This window comes from Strix aluco, chromosome Z (assembly GCF_031877795.1).
Source record: "Strix aluco isolate bStrAlu1 chromosome Z, bStrAlu1.hap1, whole genome shotgun sequence".
In the NCBI taxonomy this organism is placed as follows: Eukaryota; Metazoa; Chordata; class Aves; order Strigiformes; family Strigidae; genus Strix; species Strix aluco.
Window position 1 is genome coordinate 30681816 of NC_133971.1, and position 19731 is coordinate 30701546.

At 41.0% G+C, this 19731-nt stretch overlaps 1 protein-coding gene across 1 annotated transcript in view; it reads right to left on the bottom strand.

Moving 5' to 3' along the window:
• PLGRKT (plasminogen receptor with a C-terminal lysine) overlaps positions 1-19392 on the bottom strand; it is a 33681-nt gene extending 14289 nt beyond the window's left edge. The window contains exon 1 of the mRNA XM_074813195.1: positions 18679-19392. Coding sequence (XP_074669296.1) covers positions 18679-18759 — 81 coding nt within the window. The 5' untranslated portion in view covers positions 18760-19392. The remainder of the gene's footprint in view (positions 1-18678) is intronic.
• Between the last annotated feature and the right edge of the window lie 339 nt (positions 19393-19731).

Below are 19731 nucleotides of genomic sequence, written 5' to 3' on the forward strand. Positions count from 1 at the left end.
AAAGGCAGGTCCTGCTTGACAAACCTGATCTCCTTCTACGACAGGGCAACCCGCTTATTGGATGAGGGAGAGGCTGTGGATGTTGTCTACCTTGACTTCAGTAAGGCCTTTGACACCATTTCCCACAGCATTCTCCTGGTGAAATGGGCTGCTCATGGCTTGGATGGGCACATGCTTCGCTGGGTAAAAAACTGTCTGGCTGGACGGGCCCAAAGAGTTGTGGTGAACAGAGTTAAATCTGGTTGGCAGCCGATCACGAGTGTTGTCCCCCAGGGCTCGGTTTTGGGGCCACTCCTGTTTAACATCCTTATTGATGATCTGGATGAGGGGATCGAGTGCACCCTCAGTAAGTTTGCAGATGACACCAAGTTGGGTGGGAGTGTTGATCTGCTCGAGGGTAGGGAGGCTCTGCAGAGAGACCTGGACAGGCTGGAGCGATGGGCTAAGGCCAGTTTCAATAAGGCCAAATGCCGGGTGCTGCACTTAGGCCACAACAACCCCCAGCAGTGCTACAGGCTTGGGGAGGAGTGTCTGGAGAGCTGCCAGTCAGAGAGGGACCTGGGGGTGTTGATTGACAGCCGGCTGAACAGGAGCCAGCAGTGTGCCCAGGTGGCCAAGACGGCCAATGGCATCCTGGCTTGTATCAGCAATAGCGTGGCCAGCAGGGACAGGGAAGTGATCTTACCCCTGTACTCGGCACTGGTGAGGCCACACCTCAATTCCTGTGTTCAGTTTTGGGCCCCTCACTACAAAAAGGTCATTGAATTACTTGAGTGTGTCCAGAGAAGGGCAACGAAGCTGGTGAAGGGTCTGGAGCACAGGTCGTACGAGGAGCAGCTGAGGGAACTGGAGTTGTTTAGTCTGGAGAAGAGGAGGCTGAGGGGAGACCTCATCGCCCTCTACAACTCCCTGAAAGGAGGTTGCAGAGAGCTGGGGATGAGTCTCTTTAACCAAGTAATAAGTGATAGGACAAGAGGTAATGGCCTCAAGTTGTGCCAGGGAAGGTTTAGACTAGATATTAGGAAGCATTTCTTTCCAGAAGGGGTTGTTAGGCATTGGAATGGGCTGCCCAGGGAGGTGGTGGAGTCCCCATCCCTGGAGGTGTTTAAGAGTCAGGTTGACATAGCGCTGAGGGATATGGTGTAGTTGGGAACTGTCAGTGTTAGGTTAGTGGTTGGACTAGATGATCTTCAAGGTCTTTTCCAACCTTGATCATTCTGTGATTCTGTGATATTGATCACGTAATTTTAAAATTTAAATTAGTATTTCAAAATAAAATGAGTAGTAGTAGCAAGTATCATATTTTATAACACTCTCAGGAGGACCCAATTAGAAACAACTTTCCCATTTTTCTTCAAATATAGCTAGTAGTTTCTCAACACTGCGTGAGAAACTGTAAGGGCTGATTAGCATTTGAAGTCTGCTGCATACCAACTGTTATAGTAAAAGGAAATCAATCTGACAAAATGAAACATGACAGATGAAGAGAAGTGAGGTGGAGAAGGAAAAGGTCAGTTACTGTGAAACTGATAATGCTAATAAACTAGTCAGTGGCAACCATCCTTATCATTTCTATTGATTATCCTTCAGACTGTCACAATGATGTCAAACCACAGAAAAGAGCATTTATACCATCATTTCATTGATTAAAATTCAGTGGGAGAAAATTCTCATCTGAAATAATTTAATCAACTTTGACAATTTGCAAAAAAATAAACAGTCCTCTCTGGATTACAAGCCACATCAGCACTAGTAGATAGATTGGAAATCTTAGCTTGTTTTCTCTCTTTCTTTCTGTCTTTCTGTTTCATGTTCAGATGCTGTAGGAAGGAACAGATGCTACTTTGGTTTTGTGTTAAGGTGATGCACAAAGCAAAACAAATGGGATGCAAGGTGGTATGCTCAACAGAAATGCAAAGCAGAGCCAGTGCAAAATGCTCTTTCTTCACTCTCCATACAATTTCTTTGATGTATTTCATGCAGGTCAGGATATATCTGGAGAGAAGACGACATAGTAACCACCCCTGGATAAAGCCTCTATTTGCAACCTGATATATTTAATGGCTCTCCTGGCAGATACGCTGTTTCCCCCAATCCCTCTAAAATAGTGGGCAGGACAAACACTTGGCTTGAGAGTAGTTGTAGCAGTAAACCTATTTAGGGAACTGTATTTCATGTCACCATCATTAAGATATATTTATGCTCACATATCTGGTAAACAGATATTTAGACAGAAAAACAATCTACCTTAGAAGAATTTATCAGCCAGATAAATATACACCATCTCTGCTTAAACTCACTATCTAAATCTAAGAAAAGAGGAACATGAAACTCTTGAAATATTCTTACACTCATGTTAAAAGAAACTCCAGTTTTGTCACAGGCTAATATCTTGCACATCTTTTATAGGCCATGGCTACTGTGCCTATAATAGAAGGTTATTTTCACTTACAGTTTTTCAACTATCAGAGACTCTGAAAGTGTTCTTTAAACAACTAGCAACTTCTACCTTCTTGAGTACTTAGAGGCACAATGAAAATAGGGCTGAATTTTTCAAAAATATGACAGTCACACATACAAAAATCTGCAAATCACTTACAAAACACATATAAAAGTTGGTCTGCAGGTAGTATAGCCAAGTAACTGCACAAACTCCTTGCAGTAGCAATGCACCTGGCTTTTCATAAGCAGACAGAAGATTAAAGGCTTATGCGACTTGACCTAGGTGTCATCCTTCCTAATCAATGGACAAAACCAGAAGCTGCTGCAAATGGTTGCTTAGTAAAAATAAATGGAAAATAGCATAGTGATACCTATGTTTACAGCTCCATTGTAAGTCAACAGAGTGCAATACAGAGATGACAACTTGTAATAATTGTGCAGCGTCTGCTTGGTTCTGTGACCAGAGCGCACACAGAAGTGTCAGGAAATGGGCCTCTAGATCAAACAGTTAGAATAAATCAGACTTAAATGTTTTATCCTGCTGCTTCAAAGCTTGTTTGCAAATATTTTTCACATCAAGTACACAGAACAATTAAAATCATTAGCACTGCAAGAAACTACACTCCCTAAAAATAAAATGAAATTTTTAAAGCTTCCAAATGCAAAGACACATTACAACATATTTACCAGCTAAGAGCTATCATAAAAAGAAAGGTGTCTCACGATATTAGCCACAAGCCAGAACATAAATCACACTTAAAAAAAATCCTTTATATTTCTGTTGTTGTCAATAAGTTACTGGAATTACATGCCGTTTAAAAATAAAATAACATCAAAAGCACCTAAATCCATTTGACATTTTAAGCTGTGCAAAGGAGGGACTCAATCCAATGGACTGTGGTACAAAAGTAAGATTTCTTGGCAGTAACCTCGCATTTCTATGCTTCAACTGTGTGGCCTTTAAGTAACGAACATGCAGCGGAGTAAAGAAGGTTGTCCTCCACCTGCATTTAATAGTCTTATCTACAGACTAAGCAAAGTTTTAAGGTATCATTATTAGTGTTTAGAATTCTCAGTAGCTTTATACTAGATCTATAAAGACAAACCAAAGTCACTGGATGGCCAGTTATGCAAAAAACAGGTATCCATGCTGCAGGAACAGTAAAATAGATCAAGCAGTGTAAGAGTTAACATTACAATATCAAGTTATTTTTAAATCTGGCTAATAACCGAATAAGTAAGAACTACTCAATTTCTTATTTCTATCTCCCAATAATGACTCTAGGTATGCACCTTGTGTGCTTCATAAACCTATTTTTTAAAAAAAGAAATAAAGACTCAGAGCATTGAATCAAAAATGAAAACTGGAAGAAATGGCAGTGAAGTGATACCATGGTATGAAAGGGTGTTATAATACCAACAAAATCTGCAAATATTATGCTTCTTCCTATCCATTTCAGATTCTGACTTGCAAGATTACTGTGTCTCTCTTTAAACCATTTTTGTTACAGAATTAAAATAGGTATAAGAGCTCTTTACCTATACATTATACATCCTGGGCTTTTATGAGTTCTGCACAATACAGGGTTCCTCCCCTGCCCCCCTTTTTTTTTTTTCTTTTTAAACTTAGCATTCAAAGAAAAGTATTTCATAGAAAAACAAGTAAATGGCCAGATTTGACTTCAGTGGACTTAACAGCAGGAGACTAAAATGGTAGGTTTGCTCTACTAAGAAGGAAGGAACTATGGAAAATTCATAGTGTTAAAGGAGGCAGCTTCAGAAGGCATTTTTTCTTTGAAGTCAGTTAACTCTCCCCAACAAACTAAGCCTACACATGTAGGGGTTATGTGCACCTCCAAGCAAAACAAAAGTTTTACCTAAGCAAGCTGTACTCACAACGATAGGTACTACTCACAGATACTCCCCAGCAAAAAGACTGGTAGAACTGATTCCACTGAACAGATTTAATTAACATTTATCTCATTACTGCTGGAGCAATCAGTCTGTTTGCATCTTTTTCTGGTAGTGCCTGCATGTTAGAAATAGCTATTAAAATCTGCTCTTTGTAAACCACGGCATTTATTTCCTTACAGGGATCAGGCAGAGTATACAATATCCCAGCTAATACCAACTAAACGGGCTTTTTTCCTGTGAGATGGATTGTTCTAATCTTCCTCAGTACAGATATCATTCATCTTGTTCTGTTCCATTTGATACACACAAACTAATAAGGATATAGAGAGCATTTATTTCCTGAATTAAGCCCAGCTCACCTAAGGGGCAAAACAATTTTTCTAATGCTTCAAGACAAATGCATTAGAGATGCCATAAGCACTACTAGTATCTTGTCAATAGAAAACAAATCTAGCTATTTCCCACCCCAAAGGGAAAAGAATGGTAGTAGTCAGTAAAGGTAAAGCTTGCTTACATTTTACTTCACATGGAAGAAAGAGAACAATTGTTTTCATTGTAATAGAACTTAAAAAAAACCCTTTTGACTAACTCTCAGTAAAAACTTTAGAGAGGAAAAGGTTAGGGACTTACAAAACCCTGCAGAAAATTACTCCATGCCTAAGACGTTAGGAAAAATCAAAATTTTCAGATATCATCATGAAGGTGGTTGATCTTTTACTAATAAAGATAAGTTGGCAAATCTGTAGATGCAAAGAATATCATCACACAAAGTTTTATTAAGCACAGGAAAGACTCTACAGAAAGCAGCCTATGCAGAAGCACAGGTCAGTTCTCTTTCTTTTTTGATCGATGAAAATGATAAAACATAAAAAGCAGTTTTAATGTTCAGAAACTCATGGGTATTTTAACATTACCCATTCTTCTTCCTGCCAAGAGTCAAAACATAGCACACATATGCCTTTCAACAGCCATCTCATTTTATGATCAACTGATAAATGATGAAAAGTATGTTGAACAAGTAATGGGTTAATTGAATTTATTAAGAAAAAACCCATCAGAATCCCACAATACTAATTGCAAATATACTTCATCATCAAACTAAACAGAGCATCACCCCCTGCCCTTACTCATACTTTCTTATACTCTCTTTTCCATTCCTACTTTTAGCTTATTACTCAAAAATAATCCTAGGATAAGGACAGGAACATGTAAAAGATACAGGTCCCTGCCCTGAACAAAATGATAGGCTTATTAGGTCAATTCACCTTACCTAAAATGGAGTACTCCTAGTCTACTGTATATCAAAGACATTAATATTTTCCCTTTTTGAAAGTTCTGTTTTCTTTTCCTCTGGTTTTCATTAAAATTTTGCATTTGTCTTTAAGTTGAATTACTAAAACAGAATGTGGCCCAATGTCTAGTTTCTCATAAAACTCCTAGATTCACAGAATGGTTTGGGTTGGAAGGGACCTTAAAGATCATCTAGTCCCAACCCCCCTGCCATGGGCAGGGACACCTTCCACTAGCCCAGGTTGCCCAAAGCCCCGTCCAACCTGGTCTTGAACACTGCCAGGGAGGGGGCAGCCACAGCTTCTCTGAGGAACCTGTTCCAGTGTCTCACCACCCTCGCAGGAAAGAATTCCTTGCTTATACCTAATCTAAATATACCCTCTTTTCAGTTTAAAACCACTATGCCTCATCCTATCACTACACTCCCTGATCAAGTCCCCCTCCACCTTTCCTATAGGCCCCTGTCCTGGTTTAGCCAGGATAGGGTTAAGTTTCCCCAGCAGTAGGGGGGAAGCTCTAGCCGGGTTATTCATATACCATGCTGACATCACATCCTGGCGCCAGCGAGACAGTCGGTTAACACGGTTAACACGTGTATTATGCCATCGCTCTGTTCCCACTGCTGTATTGGTAGATATCTTGCTCTGTTCATTGTTATTACTGTGACCGTTATTGTTGTTGTTTGTTGTGTTGCTGTTGCACTGTTGTATTAAACCTGTCCTTATCTCAGTCTCGGGGCTTTGTATTTCACTCCCTTTGTGGGGGAGGGGCAGCAGCCGCGTGGTCTCAGACCCCAGCAGGGACTAAACCACCACAGCCCCCTTTAAGTACTGGAAGGCCTCTATAAGGTCTCCCTGGAGCCTTCTCTTCTCTAGGTTGAGCAACGTCAACTCTCTCAGCCTGTCCTCACAGGGGAGGTGCTCCAGCCCCTGACCATCTTTGTTGCCTTCTCTGGACCCACTCGAGCAGGTCCACGTCCTTCTCATGTTGGGGGCCCCAGAGCTGGACACAGTACTGCAGGGGGGGTCTCATGAGAGTGGAGTAGAGGGGGAGAATCACCTCCCTCGACCTGCTGGCCACACTTCTCTTGATGCAGCCCAGGATACGGTTGGCTTTCTGGGATGTGAGTGCACATTGCTGGCTCACAGTCAGTTTTCCATCCACTAACACTCCCAAGTCCTTCTCCGCAGGGCTGCTCTCAATCCACTCCTTGCCCTGCAACCATGCTTGGGATTGCCCCAACGCGTGTGCAGGACCTTGCACTTGGCCTTGTTGAACTTCATGATGTTCACTCTGGCCCGCCTCTCAAGCCTGTCCAGGTCCCTCTGGATGGCACATCCCTTCCCACCAGTATGTTGACTGCACCACACAGCTTGGTGTCACTGACAAACTTGGTGAGAGTGCACTCAATGCCACTGTCCATGCCACCAAACTCCTACTGTCCTATCTCGCAATAGCATCTTTATATTCTTAATACATTTTTAATTTAACTGAAATAAAAATTATGTATATAAAACCTTCCTCTCAAATACAAATTCCTTCCCACTTTCAAACTAACCAGGGAGAGGAGGGCAGAGGAGATCGCTGAGCTGCCTGATAAATAAGTCAGGTTTTCTTCATCTCTCCCTCACAAAATTCTCAGTATCTGCAGTAGTAAAGGAAGTTCAGCAAAATGTTATGTATAAACATATCCTAAGGATAGTAGAATCCATTATTCAACTCAAATCTCACACAACCAATAACTTAATATTTGTATGTGTACATATTTGTGTAAAAAACATTTATCTTAACTATGCAGGTACAAATACTGCTTGTACTTTATCTATGCTAAATGAGTAATCTAATTTTTCACTTGAACACATGTTTAAAATGCTTCATCTGCCTCTTTCACTATATCCCGTCACATATGTTACCACAGAAACTTCTGCTTCTTAAAAAGTAAGAACTTCAAAAGCCACTAGGAGGATAACTAGATTATCAGATGCTTCCCAATCAGAAACAAACCCAAAACTCCCGTTGAAAGTTTTAAACTTATTTCTTTCTGGGCATCTATAAACCCTACGATTGTTGTGTAGATTTTCAAAGATACATTGAGATGAAAATCAAACACCAATAACAAAGAGCTGTATAATTGAAGTTACAACATCTTGTAATCTTTGCTAGATAAAAATCTCACTGGTAACATAATATAATAGCATTCACACAGAAATCAGTGTTAAGTCCTGAAAAACAGGTATTTTCTGTATTTAAAAACCCCACCAAACCACATTTATTTATGTGTTTGAGCAGGTTAGAAATTCTAGGGTTGGAAAAGAGCTGTCGCTAAGGAAGAAACAGTGTTAAGTTCGAAATAAATCTAGAAGAAACTTGTTACATATTAGCCAGTCTTTGGTTAAATGGACCTGCATTCTGTTCAGGTACTTCAGCTCCACTGTTTGCATAGTCATGAAGATAAGGGTAAAAAGCATATTCAGAGGTCCTTTAAAGTTAGCCTGAAAGCAGGGAGCTGAAATAGACATTTATTTACCCCAATCAAGACCAGCAGTGACAAATTTCACTGCCTTTCTTAGTAACCCATATAACGGCAGTTAAGCACTCAAAGTCTGCTAATATTTATCCCAATTCTTGCTTGCACGCTTTACAATGGGAAAGACTCCGTGTCTCCAGAAGGATGTATGAGAAAAATGAGTGGATTAGAAAACCACCACCAGCACACACAAACTTAAAATTCATAAGGGACATGTTTATAGCATCAGGAAAATATGATTTCTTCATGCTTTCTTCATAGATCCTAATGCCTTTATTAGTCTTACTACCATCCTCTAAACTTTTCACAGCTTGTCTGCTCATTAAAAGAAATGTTAAAATCTTTTTCCCAGAAAAGTCATCAGTAGTGCAAACTGAGTAATTTTATCCTTTGGTTAATAAATCCACAATTACATTTGCTTTTTACAAGAATCTGTGCTGTTGACTCAGCTTATACATCAGTATACAAATATATATATATTTAAAAAATACACCGATATTTATGCACAAGTATATAAAACCTAGGTCTTTTTTAAGCTCCTGAAGTCTAATCACTTATACTCAATCTATGTAACTTTTCCTTCTTGGATATAACGCTCTGGACTAATATTTATTTTGTCACCTATTATACCATTGCCTATTATTTCAGGCATTTTCCAATTCATCAAGACAATCAGAATTCTAAACCAATCCTCCAATATGAAATTTTGCACAAACATTTAATTGAATTATGGCCAGATTTTCTTTTGAGAAACTTTGAGTGTCTGGATAGAAACTGAAATGTTCTGGTTCTTTTCCATCACTTACAATAGGTCTGACTATTTTTCTACTATTATTATTATTATTTTAATTCAGAAAAAAAATCCAGTATAATTTGGCCATAAAACATGGTCTACTTAGAAACTTGCTACAGGGTACTTTGATACTTTCATTTCAGATTTAAGGACAAATTTTTGAGCCTGGAGAAAACTGCCTTGTTTGTTGCATTTATTGCCGTTCAACGTAAACCTCTTAAGGCAATACATCCCTGGTAGGAAAGTAATGCAATCATGCTATGTTTTGCCTCTAACCAAGCGCTGACAGTCTAGAGGAAACAAAAGTTGCATTTATCTGTGCTTTCACTAAGTTTTTGATAGTTTTTACAAATACAAATTCTTTTGTCACACATCTTCTACGACATCAAATTACAATCTAATGAAATGTATGTTTACACATTAATGTTATGATGAAATAATTTTCCAAAGCATATTCTTGTGACACTGAGGGCATTAGAGCCATTTGCAGACATGGAAAACACTCAACAGCAGTTTCACTTCAAGCTGAATCATGAATGCATGTGCCATAGCTCGCACATGCAGTGTAAAATGCATACATTTTTCTCCATAGGCAAGAACTGAAGAACAGATGAAAGCACAGAACACTTAAGAGTCATTTTCAGAAGTAGACATCTTGTGATTTATAATTTGGATGAATTAAGTTATTTCTACACTACAGAATCTGCAAGAGTCAAACATGGTTTTGGCATTTCTGTGTTGTGTCCAAAACAACATCTCACAGAAGAAAATGCTATATTCTTTTTCACCTTTAAAAAGTCAGACTATGCATTATTGCACTGGAGGATGAGTTTCCTTAGCAGTGTTTTATTCTATCTGCCCAGCTATGCAGTGCAACAGTTTTTACTAACTGGGGAAAAAATGTCTCTAGGTTTTACTTTCCTTATTATTTTGCATCACTGCCAAAGCTTGAAAATGAGCTTAAAATAAAGCAGAGAAAAAACCCCAAATCACCACCAAGGAGGGGGGGGGGGGGGGGAAGAAAAAAAGAGAAAGGAGCATAAATATATCCAATTAGGTACAGAACTGCAGAGGAACTTCAATACCACTGGCTGGCCCTCATTAAAAGTGGAAAACGTAGTCTTCCCGTGCCTTGAAATGAACCGATATAACATTGGGGACCCCAAAATAGGGAAAAGATTTGAAAAACAAGGAGAGGCTGACATGGATTTTCAGAAAAGATGCAATTGCACTGCATTGTCAAAATAGAAAAATCAACCCATTACTTTTCCAGCTTTACTTGATATTGGCATCTTTTTCACCAAGGAGTATGGAACCTTTCCCATGCCCACACAGGGAGCGTACAAGGAGCAAGTCTGTAAAATCCCAAAGACTAACTGCTCTGAAAGCGGATCTATGGCTGTTTCCTGGCTATCCAATATTACCTGGGGAGAAGAATGCACTTTACAGTCTGACTTAATAAAACAGGAAGAGAGGAGGGATGGCAGGAGGAGTGAGACTATCCAGAGATTCATATTGCAGACAGGAGGTTATAATCAAACTTTTTTGTTATGGTAAATACAAGATTTGTCAGAAGTGTATTATTTTCCTAGCCTGTTTATTTTCTCAAAGGTTATGTGGCTCTCATCAAAGATTAATTTGGAGGATTATCTCTGACTCCTGAATGCAATTATGCTTTCCCACAGAGAAGATTATCCTTTTGTCTGATAAGGAATTCTCTTGATGGGAAAAAAACCCCAAAACTGATCTGAACAAAGCTCCAAATCACTCTGAACTGCTATCCCAAAACAACAATAAAAATCTGTTAGCTACAGAAATTATATGCCCTAAACACTAACTAGTCTCTTTTCTTCCCAGCACTTTCAGTGATTTTTGGCTCTTCCTGTATTACTTTATTCTCAGACTTACATTTTTCAAGAATTCCAGTCCTCCAGTCTTCAACTCTTATCAGTCTGATCTGCCCCTGAAAGTCTGGCAGAGCCAAACTGCTGTGATCTCAAAGTAAGACTTTTTATTAATAAGTTTTGCTTAAATAATGGTTATCGCTTTTTATTGGAATTGCTGATATTGACCAATTTATGTATGTGCTACTGCTGGATAAGTAATATTAAGCAGTGTTGGGGAAACTTACCTTGAATACAGCAATATATATTATAAAACTTTCAAAATATACAGGTGTCCTGGTTTAGCCAGGATGGGCTTAAGTTTCCCCAGCAGTGGGAGGAAGCTCTAGCCGGGTTATTCATATATCATGCTGATGTCACATCCTGGCGCGAGCGCGGGAAGAATCGGTGATCGTGTGAGTTGGCGCAGCCGGTTCTCTCACTGCTGTATCGGTATATACTTTGCTCTGTTCATTGTTATCACTGTTATTCTTATTGTTATTGTTTGTTGTGTTGCTGTTGCTCTGCTGTATTAAACCTGTCCTTATCTCAGTCTCGGGGCTTTGTATTTCACTCCCTTTGTGGGGGAGGGGCAGCAGCTGCATGGTCTCAGACCCCAGCAGGGGCTAAACCACCACAACAGGAGATCGTACAATTCTTTTTCAAGTAAATTATTCCCCCACACAACAAGATTTTTGCTTAGTTTTTACAATCTGACATGCAGGGCACACTTAGGCTTTAAATCTGAATTCCCTTCCTTGTGATGTTACTTCTGTATCAGTATCACTTACACATACCTGAAGTCTATCTAACAACTGTCAGTTAAAAGTTAGATCAAGTCACAGCTTGTTTCAACAGATCACTGCTGTGTATGTCGTGCTCAACAGGAGTGCAGACATCAAGAGGTCTCATCATAACTCTCATCAAGAACTCATCATAATTCTCAGTCTGCGAAGATGATGTGAGGAAATCCTGCCTCCTAGGATCCACAAAATACAGTGGGACAGTCTGTGCCTGGTGGTCAGAGCATCACAGAATAACTCAGGTTGGACAGGATCGCGGCATGTCCTGCTCAGAACAGGATCAGACCAGGTTGCTGAGGGCTTTATCCAGTCACATCTTGAAAACCTCCAAGGGTAGAGGTTGCACAGCTTCACTGGGCCTGTGCTCCTGTGGGAAGGAAGTAAGTCAACATTGGCCTGTCCTTGTGGGGGAAAAGGTTTCTCCTTATATTCAGTCTGAACTGCTCTCTGCCTCCTGTTTCAATGTATGCCCACTACCTCTCACCCTCCTGCAATCCACCACTGTGAACACCCTGACTCTGCTTTCTTGATGACCTCCTCACAGTTACTGGGGGTGCTGTTGTTAGATTCTGCACTCCAGAAGGCATCTCTCACTAGGGTGAATAAGTCCAGCTCACTTGGCCTCCTTTCAAGAAGTGCTGCAGACCTTGATCATCTTGATGGTCCACTACTAAACTTGCCCCTTTTCATCTACATTTTTCTTGTATTGAGGGAGGAGGAGGACAAAAATTGGAGGCAGTATTTAAATCCATTTAACAAAGCATTGAACAGAAGGCAACTGTCATCTTCCTCAGCCTGGCTGCACTCCTGCTTATAAAGCCCTTGCAGTTGGTCCTTTTGACTCTCTTCGCTGCCAAGGCACACTGCTGGCTTATGCTCTTGTTGCTGTCTTCCAGTGTACCCTCCATCTCTACAGTGTTGCTCCCCAGTTGTCAGCCCCTGGGCCTGTATTGTTGCCAAGGGCTCTGTCTTGCCAGGGACACTAGGAGATTGTCCTTAAACATGTCAGCTTTCCTGAACTCCTTTGTCCTCCAGAGCTTCCCCCTATGGCACCTCACCTACCAGTTCCCTGAATAAGAAAATCTGCTCTCCCAATGTCCAGGGTCTGCACTGTGCTACCTGCCTTCCTCAGTCCCCTCAGGATCCTGATCTTGCCACCACAACCAAAACTGCCTTTGATATTACACCTCCAAATCAGCTCTTCTCTATTTGTAAACAACAAATCCAGCTGCACATGAGTCCTGGATGACCCATCCAGTACCTACCTGTATCAGTTATCCCTCGCATTTTCCAGAAATGTACTCAATTTTTTATGTCCTGCTTTATGGTCCTTCTAGCAGATGTTAGGAGACTGAAGTCTCATGAGGAACCAGAGTCAGTAATCCAGAGACTTTCTTCAGTAGTTTAAGGGCTTCATGTACTTTGTCACCCTGACCAGTCGTCTGCAGCACACTCCCACCACAGTGTCATGTTTTGTGGCCTCTCCTCTGACCTTAACCCACAGGCTACTCCTTCACATCATGGGGAGCCCTTCTCCTTGTCTTCCCTACCTGTCTTTCCTGAAGAGCTTGTATCTGTCAGTTACAGCTTTCCAGTTGCATGAGCTGTCTCCACCACATCTCAGTTATTCCCATGATGTTGCAGTTTTGTGACCAGAAACAGCTCTTGTTCTTCCTGCTTGTTTCTCAGGCTCTGTCCATGTGTGCTTGTGCATGTACAGGCCTCCTGTCTCCAGAATCATCCACACTGCAGAAACTTCATCACATTGTCACTCATAAAAGCTTCTGCAAGGACCAGATATGTTCTAGACTTGTTTACTTAATACTTGCTGCGACAGCAAAATATTCCTATTGTGCTGCTATACTGGGCACAATTTTTTTTAGGATAGAGGAATGAGATTTATTGTTTTATTTGGACAAAATACGGAGGTTTTCCATTGTCTCTTGGTTGGTTTTGGGGTTTTCTGGGGTTTTTTTTGGTGTGTTTTTTTGTTTTGTTGTATTTTGTTGGTTTTTTTTAACAGAGTAAAAACATTCTGTAATAGTTCAGAGAATTCCTTGTGCTCTAAATTACCAGAGAAAGAAGTTAATTGTTTAGAACCTGATCAGTATCACATTTAGCAATTCAACAAAGCTAGGAATTAATATTCTCTACATGGCTTAAACTCTAGCTATACAATTCTTGCTTTTTGAGCTGACCTGCCCTCATTTACTTCACACCACTAGGCAGTCCCCTATACAACAGATTTTTGTCTTCCATTCTCTGACCAAAACCAGTGTTTCTCTTTCTCCTCATTGCATTTTTGTACAATTTTCCCACAACAGTATCTAGGTGAAAACTTCAGTAGCTAGAAAACATCAAGAGAGTGCTTAATCCCTTAGGTATGATTGTTATACATAAAGATACCACAAACAAATCAGTCAGATAGTGCCTTCCCATTTTGGTCATCTCATGCTAAAAAAAAGGGTGATATAACAAAACTATAAACTAGTCATCAATTCAGATGTCATTATTAATGATGTTGCAAGCTAACATATGAAAGAGTAAAAAGGCTAGTCATTAAAGGACTTGGTCTACCACTAATTCTTTGTGAAGTTCCAATGAAAAATTTCTTCTCATTAAGTAAGAAAACACCTTATACATTGAGGTATAATTGAAAGCAGTTACCAAGGATTTCAAATGCTATCAGGACTTAATTTTTTTTTAACTCCATAGACTAGAAGCCACTGTTTACTATGCAGTATTATTCCCACACACATCGAGATATCTTTATGTCACTGAACTCTTATAATACGCCTGGAAAAATAACCCACAAATCCCCTAATAAAACAAAATCTCAGCCTCGTCCTCTGAAGGGTTACCTATCATGTAGTTCATTGAGTACTTAGACAGACTATATACAGGAAACCTGGGAACTGACTTGGTTTCCCCTGTGTAGAGTTTCCCAAGCAAAACAATGAAAAGCAACTTTTTAGAGCCAAAAGCGGTATTACCTCTATAAAAATAACAGCTGAGCATAAAGTAAAATCTAACCTGGGGATGGGGAGTGGTGAGGAGGGAGTGGCATAGTACTGAGTCCATTCAAAACAAAAGGAAGTGGTTTTGATTCCTCTACATGCATGAGAAAGCTTGGCAAAAAATTCACAGGAGAGCTTAGTCTTTTTTACGTCTATACGCTAAAGTAAAAGTGTTTAAGTTGCACTTAGAATGTCTTTTACACATCAGCACAGAAATATTCTTCTGTAGTGCAAAGTTAATTTAATAAGCTTTGCTCTATGTAGTCCTAGAATCAGTCACACTGTGCCATGACCTTCTACCAGGATTTTGCTTCTTATCACTGTAAATAACACTACATATAGAGCATACAAGGCTGTTTTAATATTTTTTAAATTATTTGAAGACAATGTACTTATGCATTAATCATACTTAAACCTGTTTCATCATAATAAGCCTTTAGCAAGCTTCGAAGTATGAGAATTCACAGTTTCCTATGAAGAGACCCACCTGATGGTCAAGGAATGTCACAGTCTAGAAATATCAAATTAAAAAAAAAGTTATATTTTAAGTGTTCTAATCCATACTGAGGAATGAATGACCAGCCACAAATATTGCTGCATTCTTAGTTGTCAGTTTCAAAATATGTATCTTTCTGCAAGTTGCCTTGTATATCTTAAAATGTCTTTCTTAGTAAATAGTTATTGAAATAGCTTTTTCAATGTATATTTGAGTTGTGGAATAAAAGTCTAACCAGAACAGAAAGTACAGCACATAGAACTTCAGCAAAAGAAATACACGAAATCCCTGCTTTTAATTGTGGTGAGAGCACCCATACAGCTCATGAAAATAAATAATCCACTACAAATGCTCTGAGACCTGGAACCTCCTCTTACCTATTCAGCCATGCTAAAAGCACTTAGCAAGGCCATATGCTAGGCTTGAGCTGTAGATCTGAGATATTAAGTGTTTGGAAAGAATTTTGCAAGTTACACTTTAAGGAACAGGCTCATGATAAAAATGAAGCCTCAACAAACTTCTACCATAAACAGTCTCCACTTGATACAGACTGGTATTTCATTCTGGAGCCATACCAAGACAATACAAACAACTGGCAAGTCCTTCAACATCAAGGCAAACCATCAGTTGAGTTTTTATTATTCTTCCAAAAAGCATTAAGAAACAATTTACGAGGCCACAATCCCTTCTTTTCAGAAATATCCCAAGAAGGGTATAAAGAAAAAAATATGTACACAACTTTACAACATCTTTTAACATTCTCTTATTCTGAAGTGGTTTGGGTGTCCAGCACACATCAGAGCAACTCTAAAACTGACCAAGCTTTAGCATGCACCAAGGCTTGGTATTTGGAGGGGTCTTTATCAACTTCTGTCATGTTACTTGTCTTTCTATTTTTGCAGTGGTGTCCCTCCAACTTACAATCCTCCACAGAGGATAAGTCAATGACTGAACAGCTTTGTATCTTCTCTCCATTCAGAGAAGAGCGCATACCTAATATTTTTTTTATCAAAAAAAAAAAAAAAAAGAAGTATTCTGTCATGGAAACTGATAGCACAAAAATCCTATTCCAAACAATTTACAGTAACTTTATGACTCCTCTTCATCTACAAGGAACAGAAGAAGCCTTCACAGATTCTGACTGTGTCACCAACACCTGGTGTGTCTTGTTCCAGGTCAACCCAAAGACTTCCTAGTTCTTTTCTAAGCACTATCACACTGCTAGCAGGGAGGGCATTCTAGAAGAAACAATTCTGATGACTTCTTGACCCACACCAATTGGCTTTGAGTAACAATAGTACCCTATTCCCTCAACACTGTAACCATGGGGTGCACCAAATCACATTCAGAAGCTATGAAAATCTCCACAATGCTTCAATCCCATGTGTTGAGATAGATTTAAGTTTAAAACAAATCAGTACTTTTGAATCTCTCATACCAATCACATCATATTGCTTGAAGTGGAAGCTTCTATTTTATTAGTAAATATGATGGTTTGCAGAGGAAGATGGGAGAACTGACAGCATCCAAATACCAGTATTTCACCAAAAGAGAATATCTCATGCTTTAACTTAAGCTATTTCATTCTGGTCCTAGCATGACCTAACTTCTCCAGGTATTTGTAGTTACAATTTCTGTCTAAAAACAAATAAATCAGGCTGTACTACCTTCCACAAATAGCCTGAAAGTAGCTTGTCTAACACTAGACTCCAGACATATCACGGGTTTTAGTCACATAAGGAAAAGACAACTGGCCGTCTTTTCCTCTCCCCTACACTCTCCCTAAGCTCAGAGCAGAGCTATCTTCTTCCATCCCCTTATGACACAAAATTAAGTCCTCCCCTTGTCCCCACTGTATCTTTCACACCTGACATAACTGCCCGCTTTATGCATTTTTAAAAGATGCAGGTTTTCTAACATGGCTGGTATGTCTGCAAACATAGCACAAAATAAATCTACTATGTTTACAGTTGCTATTGTCAAAAAGAAGAAATACAACACAGGCAGAGTTATTAAAGAGCAACTTGCAAAAATACTGTATTCAATCTTGAAAGGGCTTTTTTGTGGCTTTTTTGTAGCTTTTTTGTAACTGTCCTCAAAGAAGTTTATTTTTATGTTAGCCTGAGCATTTGGGCTAGAACTAGAGTTGTTAGGCACCTGAGGTCAAGAGGCCAAAGACTGCCATTCAAAGTCTGCAGCACTCTACAAATGCTGGACTGAATTCAAGCTGTTTCCTCAACTCTGTCTTTTGTTCTGCACAGCAGAGAAGCAGATCATAAAGCAAGCCTCCACTTTAATTTCATCATCATTCTCTCAAACTGAAAACCTTCTCATCATTTGGATTTCCAAAAACTTTGGGAGTTGGAGGAGACTCTCTGTATAGGGAAAAAATAAATTGTCCACAAAACTTGTGCTTGCATCTGAGAAACATATAACCCAGCACAGACAGAAAATTATGTTTACAAGCCTTGCAAAGAGTTGTTTTTCTTTAAACAGTTAAGAGTTATCCAGTATTTTATTATAGTATCTTTCCTTATGCTATCTTTCTCCTTCCTAGACACATTTCCAGGGTCACCTCCAGAGCTTAGTTTGCACGTGATCCTACAAAACTTACTATCTGCAAACTACTTTGAAAACTAGAATATGCCATCTACTGGCAATTTAATAAATTGGAAGTTCATCCATCACTACTTTAAACATTTTAAGTTCACCTCTATTCACTTTAAACACAAAACTAAAGGGACAAACTCCAGCTAAATCCTTCAGATTGCATTCTACCATTTAGTATATAAACAAGTTACAAATTGTAAGATACCTAACAACAAACCAGAAAGCTCTAACTAGTGCTACACTGTAACTTCCATTCAGGACAACTTTCTGAACCTTGGTCCAACTCCTTTTCCTTCTTTTGCTCTGCTGCTATTTTATTATTTTATGAGAGGGAATAAACAATCCCCTATGACCTATTTAGCCTGAGGTTTCTAGAACAATGAACAGCTGTATAGTGCTTTCCTAGTAATGTGGAATAACTGCAGTTACCCAACTGAACCTAAAGAACGAGTTGTTTGAAAGATTTTGTGTAGTGGAAGGGTTGAAACATATTTAACTCATGCATTTTAAGGGAATAGTATCCATGTTCCAGTAACCATTCTGTTTCTGGTTCACTTTAACATACACGTGTCACTTAACACTGGAGTAGCCCTGTTGTGCTTCAGTGGACTGCTTGAGGTAAGTTTCCAAAACTGTATTTTTAGGGTCTGTCTAGCGTAAGGATAGTTTCCACCTCTACAACTTGTTAACACAGACTTCCGAAGAAATGGTTAAAGAAAGGTGCTTCACACATCTGAACCTGCTGCATTAGATGACCTCACCGGAATTGGCAGAGTGTGTGAACGGAGCACCTTTAGCTGTGGAAGGAGAGCAAGCCTCAGCAGGTGAGGCCGCCAGACCAGCTCCGTGCAGACAGCGGCCGCGGGTGACCTTCCTGCACACCGCCGCCGGCGTATGCGTTACCTGCAGCCGTGAGTTCATGACCATAAACTCCTGCTGAGCCTTCAGGCTGTCGTTCATGGACTTCGAGAAGACAAACCCCATCGTGCCCTGGCGCACAGAAGAGACGAGGCCGGTGAGGCCGGCGCGGCTGGAAACGCAGGCCGTACCGCAGGCGGCTCGGAGGAGCCCGCCCCGGGGCGGGGCGGCAGGCAGGCCGGCGGGCAGGCCGCGGGGCAGCGCGGCGGGCAGGCCAGGCCGCCCCGCGAAGGGCCGACGACTCCCGCAGGCCCTCCGCCCCCTCCTCGGCTGAGCGGACCGCCCCTTCGCGCCCGCCTCCCTGCCAGAGGGCGGCCCTCGCCCCGCTCCCGGCGGAGGCCACCGGCCAGGCCAGGCCAGGCCCCGCCTCGCCCCGCCTCACTCCGGGAACGGCGCCGATCGGCCACGGGCAGAGGACGAGGGGTGCGGGCTGCTCCGCGGCAGGGCACCCACCCACCCAGCCACCGGCCGGCCGCCCCCCCCGCCCCGCCCCGCCCCGCCCCGCCCCGGCCGCGCTGTCTGCGGCCGGCGGTTGGTCGGAGCCGGCCGCCGTTTGAAGGGCGGGCGCCGGGCAGCCCCGCCGGGCCCCAGCCGGCCGCGGGGTGCGGGAGCTCGGTGGGGGAGCAGCGGCCGGCTGCCGTTTGGAACGTCTGTGGGGGAACCGCACCGCTGGTGTGTACCTGGGCCCTTGGTTTCTGTCACCAGGTTACGCTTTGTCTTTTCTTATGTTCTTTTAAAGCTAATTTCAAGTAACCAGTCTGAAAAAAAAAGTGGGACTGGTCCCACATACACTTGTAACCGAGGAGCATCGTGGCATTGAAATGACATTACAGGTTTCAGGCAACTTCGGAACGTAAACGTGCAAAGAAGGGCTTCGTGCTGGCTCTTGCAGCTTGCGTGGGTATTAAACATGCACTGGATGGGAAATACCAGTCCTGCAGGTGCCTGCACGTCATTGTCTTTTTTTTTTTTTTTTTTTTTTTTTTTTTTATAGAAACTGTCCCAAGAAACTTCCAGGATCTCTTCACCGCGTTAAAT